Raw genomic sequence first — 14,200 nt, 5'->3', positions numbered from 1 at the left:
TATTCTCATGCATAATTAGAAATGGTTGATGGTTCTCAGATGAGAAATGAGCAGTTTGTGCCTTTGCTTATGTTATTAAATATGAAATACTGTTTTCTATTCATCTAAACTCACCTTTAACCACAAATATTAATACTTTAAACGTATTTATTGTCTCTGTTTTCTGTGGCGGGGCCACACGTCTGTTTGCATTGTAAGTGCGAGTAGCTCCTTGTACCTGTGGAGGTCCAGTGGTCACAGCCAGTGAAGCCAGACGGACATGACATTTCCAACATTAGGCTGACCGGACATTACAGAAGCTGCTATTCTACTGTGCACTAATCCCTCATTCATCTCTCCCTCCTTCTCCCCCTCCCTCTTCTATCCATCTGCCTGTCTCTCTCCCTCCCTCTCTCTCTGTCTCCTGTAGTCAGATACCGAATTCTGGGACAAGATGCAGGCCGAGTGGGAAGAGCTCGCTCGGCGGAACTGGCTGACTGAAAACGAGCAGGCACAGATTCCCTCCTCCGTCTCTCCACATGAGAAGGTCACTATCATTACAGCATGTGCACAGATGTGTCTCGTTGACGGCGATGTTGAGATACGCCGTTCTGACAGCCTCTGTAGAGAAAACAATGTAGGAATGATTCAACCAGCCTTTGGAATAAAAAGGGACGCAGTATGTTTACTGTTCTTTTGAATAATACTTTGTATAGAACTACAAAAAGTGGGACTTCAAACGGACGAAGCACACAATTACCACCCCAACTTAAAAAGAATAGCTCAACGTGTAGGGAAATCCATTAAGATCCATCTCACCTATGTCTGTTTCACAGAGTTAGAACAGGCTCAGCATCTGAAAGCAGGGTGCACACAGCAAAACAATTAACAGGTTGCCGGGCAACCAGTCGAGACTAAAACAATTTGACAAAATATCTGTCTTTTTTGGTACTGGAAGGTGATTTGCATTGTAGACGTCGGCAAGTATGACCGATACCGTTGGCAGTAACCGGTTGTTTATCTGCTGTAGCATCAGGTACTTGAAGGAGATCAAATTTCAAAAGGAGGTCGGAGGAGACGAGGGCAGGTTTTTGTCAGCAGGTGAATATGAAGTTATCTACTAGCGTCGCTGTGAACCTTGCAGTGCAGTTTGTCGGTAGATTCTCTGAATGCTAAAAACTCTTAGTACCAGGAGAAGTGTCCGGCTTTCCACGTGAGGGAGAATCACAGAGGAAGATCAAACGTACAAGGACAACCCTATTAATGTTTAGAATTGAATTAGACTTTTTTTTCTTTTGCTAGCTGCTTCCAGTCTTTATGCTAAAGTAATAGGATCAACTCAAGGGCTTCACGTCATACTTCATTCATGGAGAGAGAGGAGACGACAGTTTTATCGATCCTCTCACCTCACAACGAAAAAAGAAAAGAGACTCCCAAATTGTCAAACTAAACATGTTGGTTGTGGAAATGTCTCTCTCCACTGGAAGTTAACCCTCAACTAGACATTATAAGATGGAGGTGGAAGCCGCTTGTTTGCTGTTATTCAGAACCCAAAATGCATACAGCTGTCTTGTTTTAAAGGTTATTGAATTTAGGTTCTCAACATTACTTTAAAAAGGTTGAATGATTAGATTTAGGGTCAAGTACTATATCATCCCCAAAGGAATACATGTGGAAAATGTTAAATTCGGACCATTACATGGTTTCTATTCTGTACATTCAGCATCACCCCCTCTGATTTAAAGTAATGACTGTGGGTCCCAGAGGACATGTGACTCAGCAGTGTACTTCATCAGCTGACCTCATGTAATGAAATCATGCAAGATCAGACCTCTGGGCTTACTGATTGATCCCAGTGCAGAACTTGCATTTGAAGAAAAAGACGTTTCAAAGTCATCTCGCTCAGAAGCGGTCAACAACACACCAGGGTGTTCAAGGTTTGAAAATGCAAAGTGTAACATTTAAAGAGAACGGACAAATCCCGGGGAGCTCAGCCGGGGGGTTTGATGTTCAGTGGAAAAGATCAATTCCTGCTGCTCGAGCTTTGCTCCCAACGTACAACTGCACAGGACGCTCGCCCTGGTTTGCATTTGAATACGGAAGAGAGAGAAACTGACATTGCCGCTGTCTATTTTTTTTTTTTTTGCTGACAGGGCTACTACTTCCACACAGATAATCCTTATAAAGACCTGCCTAACGCATTCGAAGAGGGTCAAAGGAAGTCACGAGAGGGAGACTTGCAAAACGCTGTGCTCTTGCTGGAAGGAGCCGTCTTGCAGGACCCTCAAGATTCAGAGGTGAATTGATTTAGCACACACACGTTTTTTTTCACATTTAACCAGGCAAGTTAACCACGAATGCATTCATATTTTCATATAGGGGATGGGGGAGGGGGCATAAGTGAGAATAAAGCGAAATAAAGTGAGAGAGTCTAGAGAGGAAGAAGGCCTTATTGTCCACGCAGTCTGTGTGAGGCTGATGCAGTAGACAGAACCCAAAGGCAAAGGATTTTCTTTCCCCCTCTCGTTAAAAGAGTTATTTACCAGGAGCAAGAGAATTCACATTGTCCATACATTTGATGAGAATTTTCCATTTGCACAGTGAGCCGAATAATGGCTCAATCTGCAGGTGTTTCTCCCTTTTGTATTCTTCCCTGTTTCTGAATAAGTGACCTCCTTGCAGGCTGAAAGAGCAAAGCATTCATACAAAGTACCTTCGGAATCCCCTGGAATGTAGAAATGTGCCAGTTATTCCGGGGAGAGGATTATCCCACAGTGTATGGAACTAATGCGATTCCAAAATTCCACCTAGGGCGCTTAGTGGCTTATTGCCCCACTGTGAAGACCTCGGAATCATTCAGAAATAATTTTGACCTTCACTTTGAGTGGAACAAAAAAAAACGAATCCATCTATTAGCTTTGGAACAGGTTATTAAGTCTGCCCTTACAGGCACAAATACAGAGGAGCCGTCTCATAATCTTACATTTTGGATTCCAGGGTTAGTTATGTCATTGTGTGCCCTCTTGTGCTGATCAATGGTACGTTCCATTTGCGTGTCCCTGCGGCCGACCAACCCTTGGCACCAAGATCAACCACGCTGCCTCTCGCAGGGTCACATTCAGCATTTACTGAGCAGGAACTCAACCACTCAGGGCTGGTTGATTCATCTTATCCTAGGGAGGATTTAATCATTTAAAGTATGTTTCAAGCAAAGAAATGCCAAAACACTTGCTTATTTAAACTTCCCCCGGTGTGATAATTGGCTGCTTCACTTTACCATTTCAAAACGAAAGAAGTTCCATCACCAGCAAGTTTATTCCCCGATTCCATATGAGCTGATTTCACGGCGGTTACGTTCTGAAGCACAAAGAGATGTTGTATATAACTGAAAATGTTCAGTTATTGTCCCCACTTAAATTGTCTTTTTCTTTTGAAAAGATATGACCACATCAGCCTCATTGAATAAGAAGTGCTTTCCGTGGCTCAGCTGGTTTAAGTATTGAAGGAAAACCCTCCGAGCTTCCTATTTGATGGTGAATACTGAAACAGCAGCTGCTCGGTGGTGACGTGTCTGAGACACTGGCAACATTTACTCATTGTGCGTGACAGACGACGCTCAGCTACGGTAACGGTTTTGTCCCCTTGCGATTACCGGCTGTGGCGTCCAGGTTTTCCGTCCTGCTGTTTGCTGTTACCTGTGTTTGTTTCCCCCGCAGGCTTGGCAAGTGTTGGGGACAACACAGGCGGAAAATGAGAACGAGCAGGCGGCGATCGTCTCCCTCCAGAGGTGAGGAGAAACAACTGCAACTAATTCCCGTTCAGAATCCCAAATCAATAGAGTGTCCGCTGTTGCTCGGAGACACCGTATGTTTGCACGAGTGGGACTCGCCGTGAACCAGGAATAAAGATTAAATCGCTTTGTATGAGACTCAGCCTGAGAGGTTTCAATTAAGTTTTTGTCAGCAAGATAACTCAAAATTCTGATTCGTTGTCCAACGGCATTCCCCCTTTTCACTTTTTATGGTTTACTTTACCAGACTGAATATTGGAAAGAAACATTCTGCGGCTTTTCCCCCTAAAATAGAACCACTCCACGTGGATGGTGATTGCACGGAGCCCGAGTGTGAGTACTCAATGGGAAGTGGCCCACTTTCATTCATAACACTGCTGAAGGAATTGCACTTATCTGAGGGTGTGAACACTGACGATTCATTCCGCCATTCAGCAGAAAACGCATCCTTTCTTTTTTTAAGGCTGTGAAACAGAAATACTAATAACTATTTTTTTTAAATTTAATTACTGTCCTTTCCAAAGGATGTGAATAATTCATCCTTCAGTTCCTGCAATAGACTCGTGAATATTCTGAACGGTATTCGTGACAGTTTGCATGGTGTTTGTCTACTATGCGATAGCTCCATCTGTGAGCGGGCGGTGTTGTGGTACGAAGTGAGATTAGATGTTTAACTGGCATTACTCCTGTTGCTGCTACACTGGCTCGCTAAGCTTCAGTTGGCAAACAACATGTTGTCCTGCTATACCCCCTTTTTTTTTAACCACTTCATAAAATTTGGCCACGCTGACAAAGAAAAATCCACCTTTTGTTCGGCATATATCTAGTTTTGATTAGTTTGGGTTATTTTGTGCTTTACTTTATATGTGAGCTCTGTCTCCTCAGGTTTGAAGCATGTTCTGAAGCACTGTGGGTAACTGAAGAGGAAAATGTGACTGATGTGTGGTTGTGTTGCGTTTTGTAACGGACAGCCAGTTCTCTACACAAACAAATCTGCTAAATCTGGGACACGTCCCTGGATAACACAGTTCTCTGGTCACTTTGGATTTACTTAAGGATTAAATACGGATTAACTGAATTTATCTTTTCATTTTTACACCTTGTACGTATGGTGCACATGCCGTTTGGAGAACCACATCCTTTAGTGTGTGCCGTGGATTTGAATTGCCTTAACCAAAGTCTATATAATCCTAAACCACAGCTAGTTGCAGCGGGGGACTGAATTAATTTGGTTCGACTGAGATTACGAGGGTTTTCAGGAAGTCCGAAGCAAATCTGTCCTGAAAATCGTTTTGATGAAGTTAAACTTGCTTTGGCCCGTCCTTGTTTTGGCCGGTTTTCTTTACTAATCCAAGTAGTTCCTCAAACGCAGAGCTGCTTCTTCTCCCCATTTCAATTACAAAAGCAAGCGTACATCTTAGTGGCAGTCGTCCGAATTATATAACCCGCTAAAAGCTCTCTCACTGGTAGTCAAAAGAACTTGATGCAAAGTCGCCCTGCTGCTGAGGGCAGCATGCAAACCTTGTGCTCTGCAGGAGAGCAGCTCATCCATCCATCGCTGGTCCCCGCCTGATGTCGCCGTGCTTTGGCCCGTCCCAATTATTGCCCGCCGCGTCTGGACGTCCCTTTGAAGTGCGCGACTTACAGCATCTCTCCTCCGCCCCCGCGCCCCGCGTCCTGTCTGCCTCCAGGTGTTTGGAGCTCCACCCGAACAACCTCCCGGCCCTCATGGCTCTGGCAGTGAGCCTGACCAACACCGGTATGCGGAATGACGCCTGCGAGGCGCTGCTGCGCTGGCTGCGTCACAATCCGAAGACCAAGCAGCTGCTGAAGGGAAAGACCCACCTGGTGGCTTCCCCGAACTCCCAGCGCAAGATGTCCACGGCTCCCAACGTGGGCAGATACGAAAGGTGGAGTATTTGGACAGAGCATGCAGAGAGTTCAACAGCAACCAAACATGTAGTGATTAGGTCTGATAATCTGAACATGACACAACATTGCTCGGGCAGGACGAGCCTGTCTGAGTCATGGTAAATATGGCATGGTTAAAGGCCGTACTTTAGCAGTAAGTCTCACAAAGAGAAATGGATTTCTAGCGCCGTAAATCTTTCACAGTGATTTTTCTGCTCGATTTGTCCGTGTCACTTTGTCTGACCTTTCAGCCGCGAGCTGTGAGCTCGTTGGACCGAGTACGTTAAACAGCCAGTCGGACGGAGCAAACGGGTCTTGGGAGAAAAAATATCTGCCAGCTCGGATTCGTTGTCCCTCGCTTCATGAGATGCGGCGCACGCTGCAGCATTCAAAAAGTCGCTCTATTTTTAGCTTCCCCTGAAAATAAATGGACTTTTGGGAACGCTTGTACGCGGCCACTGTGTCAGTCTCACTTCTGGACGAGCCTTTACTTTGGACCGGAGCTAACAGCTGATGTTCACATTAAGGACACGTTCAAGCTTCACTCACTGTATTCAGCACGGGGAAATTATCACACTTATTTGTGTATATGTCATTTGTCCAATTGAGGTTCGACAAAAAACTAGATGTATAAATAATTAATAATAAGAATTTTGACCTGTTTAACTTGCAAACACTAGCTCTAAGCAGCGTATATTTAAAAAGTATTAATACGGCTGAGAAGTCTTTTGTTTTTTTTGTAACAAATATTTACTAGCTAGATCTAGATCACTAGCTGAGGATACGATCAAATAATATGAAACAAAGACGAAAAAACATTACCGGACACCACTGGGCCTTCTTCTACTATTCTACTAAACTCTAAGCATTTTCCTTCTTATTATTATTTTCTTATTATAATCTTATTATGTGTGTGTGTGTGTGCGTGTGTGTGTGTGTGTGTGTGTGTGTGCACAGCGCCCTGCTACCAGAGGTCAAGGAGCTCTTTCTGGAAGCAGTTCAGCACAACTCTGACAGCATCGACCCGGATTTGCAGACGGGGCTCGGAGTGCTCTACAACCTCAGCGGGGAGTTTAACAAAGCCGTCGAGGCCTTCAATACAGCCCTGTCAGTGAGGCCCGAGGTAGGACACACAAGCACAGTAACACACAAACACGCAGACCAGAAAGAATGAGACTGAAACACTCGTCGAAAGGCAGAGATGCAAAATGCAAGAGACGCCAGTTCATTTAATTGTATATTTTTCCTTTTCTGCCATCACTAAATACAACAAGGATTCAGAAATACAGTATATTGTGAAACAACAAAATTGAAATATTCTGGGACTCTGATTTATAGCGTAATTGTGCAATCACAATGTGTTGTTTTCAATAAGAATATGTTCAACATAAAAGAGAGAGTGCCATACAATACGATGCAGGCGCTGAAGTTGTAGGTCACCATATAGTCAGTTCACCTTTAAACATACGGCACTTTACTTTACAATTGCACCCAATGGTGTCCAGTCTTGGAATTACTTTGACTTCTTTTCTCAGATTAGAACATTTTTGCCTCTTCTCTGTGCATGCTGGTGTCTCACTGTCGGGGATGTGAAAAGCAGCCCGACTAGCTGTGCGCTGCGTCTTTGCCGAACACACGGATGCAATGGTTTCCTCTCAGAGACGACATGTCCGACAGCTGGGTGACTCCAGCTGGCCCTGAGTTGTGCCAAAGATGCAAACTCTGCGCCTCTCATGGAACACTATTCACAGATGATCAGAGGCTCATTCAAACATTCACAGCGGATAGATTTGACAAAATTTGCTGGTGGGTGTTCAAAGGTTGTCAAACACACACACACACATGATCTTTTCCAAAAGGTTTCCTGTACAATATAAATTCTGACATTACAATTTCATTCTATTTTATTGCAATGATCACAATATTAAAAACAGAAACGACAACCACTGTTCTGCAACAGTGCTTTTCTCCAAAAATAACAGGGGTTTGGAAGGCATTGTGCGATAGTGGTAGTTATCTTTCTGAATTACACTTGCCTTATGAAACTAACCATAATACTGTTCTATGCGCAAGCTATTTTTAATTATTGCACAACATACATTTTTTATTTTCCGTGAAATATTGTGAATAAATATTGGACATCCAAATAGCAAATATGATATACTTACTTCCTTTAAATCGAGGATTTGTTATAATCCGTTCCATTTGTTATCTCGGAGTACGAGCTCAAATTAATTCATTTATGGATTTTACTTTGTAGTAATAGTGGGATTATACGTGCAGCATTAACTCGAATTGGGATAAAAATATACAATGGATTTTCTGACTAAACTTTCGTGTTTGTTACGTTGGACACTTAACTCATTAAACTGACTTCTGTTCTGTACCAAAAGATCTGTTTAAAACACACACATGCAACACTAAAGCACATACATCTGTCACACACCGCGTGTTCCCATGCAAACACTTCACAGCAGGAAGAGAGATGCAGCAATAAATATCAAGGGAGAGCTCATGCAAACAGATGCGATGAAGCACACCAAACTGTCACAGCAATATGTGAGAAGAAGAGAGCCGGCAAATCTGGCCTTGTGAACTCGGGATCATTACAACCCCCCAACCCCCAATCTCTGCATCCCCTTCATGCAAATCAGCGTCTGTCCTCGCAGCACCGTCCCGGGTCGGCAAGAATATTACTCACTGTTGAATCCAACCTGCCCCATTTCACTTGGTAATATCTGCTCCCCTGCAGGAGAAACCCTCTGAACACAAAGGGAGATAATTACATCCTACTGCTGGGCTTAGCTAGAGATGAAGGACCCCCTTACTGTAGTAGGCCGTGACCTCTGTATGTGTCTACCTGCAGGTGGGAAACAACAGCAAGGACACGGGGTGATCTATCTCGGCCCTCCTAAAAATACCCGTGTTGGTTTAGTCCTCAGCAGGGAGCTGCGTAACGCTCCAAACATTCCCTTGTTATTTGTGCATACAAAATGAACAACATAATTATGTCTCACGAGCAGCCTGCTGTGTTTGCATATAGTCTGAGTAGTAGCAGATTATTCAGCTCCATTTCACTCACACTTTCCTGTTAGAGACACTGTCACTCGTTTAATCCGGTAACTGAAGAAGTGTCGCTGATTAGTTTTTAATGCAGGAAGGAATTTGCCAGTGTGTTAGCTGCAAACAACAGTACCCACCCTGACGGCGTCTAATAACAAGCGTCACTGCACTTGACTAATCATCTCATCTTCACCATTTGACATTGCTTGTCACTTAACACCACCACTCACCCTCCACGCAGGACTACTTGTTGTGGAACCGCCTGGGGGCCACACTGGCAAACGGGGACCGGAGTGAGGAAGCGGTGGAGGCTTATACGCGAGCCCTGGAGCTGCAACCGGGGTTCATCCGGTCCCGCTACAACTTGGGCATCAGCTGCATTAACCTGGGGGCACACAGGTGAGTGACCTGGGACCAGGAGGGGTAATTAGTGCAGCACGTCCGTTGATGTACAAGCTGGTGAAGTGAGATGAATAGATTATGACCTTCCAACTGTGCAGCAGATACACACAAATATTCAAATCAAGGCTGGGATTAACGGGTGATACTTTGTTATTATGTTGTTTGCTTATGTTCTCAATAAGTGATTACAATACAAGTACTAACCTTTTATATGATGAGTCAGCATCAAATGCTCACATTGAAGCGGCTGCAACCAGTTATTGTTGTCATTTGTACTTTTGTACTAAAGGGTGACTTTAATTCCTGAAACATAAAAGTATTTATTAAAACGGTTGCTTATAAAATTCTTACGCAATCTCTTAAATTACTATGTATTGTGACAAGCAGACGAAAGGATGAGAAGCACAGAAATAGCTAATTGCTTTTTGTCCAGTCGCTCCACAGAGGCCCCTCAAGGTTCATCTGTACATCCCTGTGCAGTAAAAGACAAATTGAAAAATTTGAACAGAAGTAAAATGGACATCGTCATTCATTAGAAAGCAAGCGGTCAGAGCGGTGGCCATTTTTTGTGCATCGATGCCACTGTGTTTATTGTAGGTGGCAAACATCCATGTTAACTACGCTGAATTACGCTAAATCACCAAATCATCATCTAGCAAGTACGTAGGTGTCTTGTTTGTCCGTTTGCTCGATCCCCTCTGCTGCAGAAATCGTGCAAATGTCCCCCATCTGTGACTAATGAAGGGTTATAATCTCTGATCTCATCTTAACCCACACGGCAGATCCTAAACCAAACATATTCTCATCATTGTTGCTTCCCCAGAGAGGCAGCCAGTAACTTCCTGACCGCCTTGAGCCTTCAGAGGAAGAGCCGGAGTCGCCAGCAGTCCCACCAGGTGATGTCTGGAAACATCTGGGCTGCGCTGAAGATAGCTTTATCCATGATGGACCAGCCCGAACTCTTCCAGGCTGCAAATATTGGGGACCTGGATCTTCTCATGCGGGCCTTCAACCTAGACATTTGAGGGACGGGAGGTAGTGACGATAGCATTTGCCCCTTTCGCCCTCCCCTTCAATTTCTACCCAACAGTCGAAAGGCCAAACTCATCGGAATAGATTGAGTCTGATGTCGGAGACAACAATGTGGCTGTTATGCACGTCAAGATTAACCAGTCGTCAAACGTTGTTTCATTTAGAGTACACGTTCTTCCGAGTGCTTGAAGTAACTGCTTTGTGAAGAATTCGCACTGAAATGTGTGGTTTCCCCGAAGAGCACAAGGACGGGCAAAGATTGTACTGGCAATGCCTTAGAGAACACATCAATTAAAAACGGAGTCATCCAGCGGAACCGAGCTGAGACAGGCGGGCGGACAGTAGGAGGATCTCACGCAGGAACCTCGCATGCTGTTTGCAGAGAAAAGATGAGGTTTGAGAAATAAATGAAAAGGTTTGTTATCCAATTACTTTCAAAGACTCAAGATCGCCCCCCCCCCCCCAAAAAAAAAGCTCCCAAAAGGATGGATTTAGTGAGCAGATGATAAAGACTGCACCGTGTGACCTGGAGCTCCGAATTCAGTCGCTGGCTTGTTTTTGTCACGTTGCGAAACAATGCCGCTGCATGAATAAGCATTTTCATAGATGGATTCTTGTTTAAAATGAACATACTAGTAGAAGTTTTCCCTTTGCACACACAAACAGATCTTCCTCAACCCAAACGGAATGTGCAAGCCAGGTTGTAAAGCCTTACTCAAAATGCATGCCAACAACAATATTTCTATTTATACTGTTTTAATGGCAAAGTGAACACACTAAGCATTACAGGCTGGTTTGGATTTCTTTAAAAAAAAAACTGCCATATTCTGAACTTAAAAGCGTTTTGAGCTGTTATATTTTTCTTTTTGTTGTTTTATTTTATTTATTTTTATTTGGGGGGTGGGGGTGTTGGCTCCAAGCTTCTCTTTGTTCCCTTTCTGCTGACTGAGTGGAAAAATACAAGCTCGGCAACATTGATCTGCAAATCCTTCATTAGTGTGGAAACTTTCAACAAAACAACAAGTTTTCACCGCTTTAGAAATGTCTCTTTCCTCTTCTGTGATGGCTTTGGTAATCCAATTATTTTATTTACGATAGTATTTTCAATAAAGCGCACTATCCTATCAGGGAGTGCACATGTAGCTGCAAGCCGAGACTATTTCCTCATGCAGTTATTTGTATCCTCCACAGGCAACAAAGCTCATACATTGAATTCAGTTAGTCTGCCTCATCCATAACGCATGATTAATATTTCTATATAAGCGCCGGCAGGATGCCGCACACGTCTATGAACTTTAAATCACATGAAAACATTAAGATGTGAATCTAAAAAAACACCCGATTGCACGGAACTAGTTACAATCACCTCCACCAGAGATGTCGTGTTTTTGGTCCGGTTTCTTTGTCCGCCAGCAGGATGCTCTAAAAACGTCCCTGTTACTCCAACGCCAACATTCCTGAGATGCGCAGGAGAGCAAATTAAAGAAGACGCGTCGCTCTGAAAAGCTGGGCACCTTTGTGTTTGTCGGTCGTGTCCCCGGTCGGGGTGTGCTGTAAAACAAAGTAGTAGATCCTTTGCAAGAGGTCCTGCTTTTATGTTGCCGTTCCGAATGTTCAGTCCGCCTCGGTGGGCCAAAATGCACGAGAGCTATTCATCATCCCAACAGCCCGGATGTCACGGCCTGTATGAGAAGAAGCGTTTCATCAGGAAACTGGTGGAGGGCAAAAACAAGTGCTCTTTTTTTAAGAGAGAACCGTGGTCGATACACATGCAGCGGCCTTCTAAAGGTCAGCCGTCATGATTTACAACAATGCGACTTTGTGCATCAACAAGTCCGCTGACATTCAGTGTGTCCAGCTTTGTAATCAGATAGAAGCTTTATTTCACGTTACACCGCATGTGTTATCTTTCAAACTCGCCGGGGGATGAACTTTGAACCGTGTTCCAGCCGGGCCCATTAACGCCATCCGCATAAACAAGTCAAATACTGGAAACATTTTTGGTCCCTGTAGTCCCCGTGGCCAACCGTGATGTTTAATAGATCAAGGAGGCAGAGGAGCCCGGGGAGACGCAGCACATATGTGCACGCCACTAGCAATCCGCATCAGTCCACGGGGCTGACAGAGGGCTGCACGGCGCCAATGAGGCCTAAAAGCAGAAGTGCACGCACACATTTTTTTATTATGTTGAAAGAATTCCTTTCTGGAACAATATGGGTGGTATCCAGCATTCCTCCTGTTGCATATTTCATTGTCATTCAATTACTGAACACGTTATTTGAAGCCGCACTAGCAGCACAATGCCGATCCTGTGGTTCAGATTAAATGTTGGAGATGTTTGATGGATGACACAGAGGATGACTAATGCCGACTCTCTTAACTGTGGGACGGATTGCCATGACTTTTCGTTTACAGAGATTCTCGCCCCGCCTCAGACGGGTATATGCTGATCCCCCGGCACTTTTTTTGTTTGTTCGAACAGCATCACCATCAACCAAACGCCACCAAACAAGATGTGTGCTGTGATTTTCCCAATCAACTGCAGTTTTTCTTATGAGGTTGTAGGCCTTTTGCTTTTATGCATTTCAAGAAACTGTAGTTGTGTTAAAAATTGAGAAGTGTATTTTTTTAAAGAAAGTAAATGTCTAGATTAAAATGTAAACGTCCTCATGATACTGCAGCGTATTGAGATGGGATGCCTGGTGACATATTTATATTTGTAGAGCCTACCTACTGTACCTTCTCAGGTGAATTGACCTAGCTTAACGCATGCCCGTGAGGAACAGATTGAGGCTGATCGCATGCTAGAGCCTCTATATTTATTTTTCTGAATGCAGTTTTTCACTTGTACGCATGGAAAACATGTCAGCGCTTTTCTTTGCTCCCACTAACGTAGAAAAGGGAAATATATCCCGAGGTTCCCTTGCAATATTTTTACAAAGCACTTTTAAAATCTGCAACCTTGACAATTAATTTATGTATTCAGTAAATATTCTACACAAATAGCTTTTTCTTGCATAGAACTAGGCAGCGTGCGCGGCGCGCGAGAGACCTAATTCATCCTACGAACGTGCACTTTCTTGAGCTTGAATGCTGGTACATTGCTAAAACTGGTTAATCATAGTTATATACCGTGGAACTTTTGTAATTATAGCTTCTGAAAATGCTGAATGTACTGGTAACACTTTCCATGACCCCAGCCAGTAGAGCTCGCTCCCTGCTGTTGCCCTCTGCCCTTTGGTGTTCCTTGATCATCCACCACTTGATCAACACCACATCCATGAATTGTTTTGCACGCATCCCTAAAGTGACTGTAAGATAAGTCACAAATAAAACGTTGTTTAATTATTGTTAGATGTTAGATGTGTCTAAGCATTGCAGCTCCTTTAGTTCTGGTTACACATGTAAACGGAACCAAACAACAATCCATGATAATATGTTCAGTGCCACGTTCATATCATTTTGCTCTGTTAAAAGTAGGGCGCTCCCAAAATAAACATGTTGATCATGAATAAATACAGACATATTTAACCATTAAATAATCCAAAAGCGTATGATTATCATTATATACTTTAAAATACAATTTTTAAATAATAAAATTCCTCTGCAATTCAATCGCTTATTCTTTGTAATGAAACTTTTTAATAAATCCTACTATTTTAGTGCTTAATTATTATATGTATATGACATTATTAATTGTATTTATGAAATTTGATCTTATTTTAGAGTAGTTCAAGTAGGGACAATATGGCCTTAAATTATTCATATTTGTTTTACATTGTTACAACACTTCCCAGCAATGTATAAGAATAACTTATTATACTTTAATTCTTGTATAACCGAAAAAATATTTAAGACTTTTCTTGACTACATTGAGATTTTCTATTTTTGAGGAAACTGACAAAATGTGAGAAATTTACAGAGAAATTTAAGACATTTTGCGATACAGACGCCATGAGCGCTCCTGATCTATACAGCTTCGTGAGCGTGATGCTATCAATGTAGTTCTTCAGTGGCTGGGGT

At 43.2% G+C, this 14,200-nt stretch overlaps 1 protein-coding gene across 4 annotated transcripts in view; it reads left to right on the top strand.

The window, feature by feature from the left end:
• The window catches only part of pex5la (peroxisomal biogenesis factor 5-like a), a 54,184-nt gene extending 40,468 nt beyond the window's left edge, over nt 1–13,716 (top strand). For 2 of the 4 annotated variants that reach the window (XM_078108372.1, XM_040184443.2), the window contains 7 exons: nt 410–526; nt 2,133–2,276; nt 3,696–3,766; nt 5,461–5,679; nt 6,638–6,803; nt 8,985–9,142; nt 9,969–13,716. In XM_078108372.1, coding sequence (XP_077964498.1) covers nt 410–526; nt 2,133–2,276; nt 3,696–3,766; nt 5,461–5,679; nt 6,638–6,803; nt 8,985–9,142; nt 9,969–10,170 — 1,077 coding nt within the window. In that variant the 3' untranslated portion in view covers nt 10,171–13,716. The remainder of the gene's footprint in view (nt 1–409; nt 527–2,132; nt 2,277–3,695; nt 3,767–5,460; nt 5,680–6,637; nt 6,804–8,984; nt 9,143–9,968) is intronic. The other 2 variants (XM_040184441.2, XM_040184444.2) reach the window with 1 other exon arrangement.
• Nucleotides 13,717–14,200: the final 484 nt, after the last annotated feature.

This window comes from Gasterosteus aculeatus, chromosome 8, assembly GCF_964276395.1.
Source record: "Gasterosteus aculeatus chromosome 8, fGasAcu3.hap1.1, whole genome shotgun sequence".
NCBI lineage: Eukaryota > Metazoa > Chordata > Actinopteri > Perciformes > Gasterosteidae > Gasterosteus > Gasterosteus aculeatus.
This window is presented reverse-complemented; position numbering and strand designations above follow the sequence as displayed.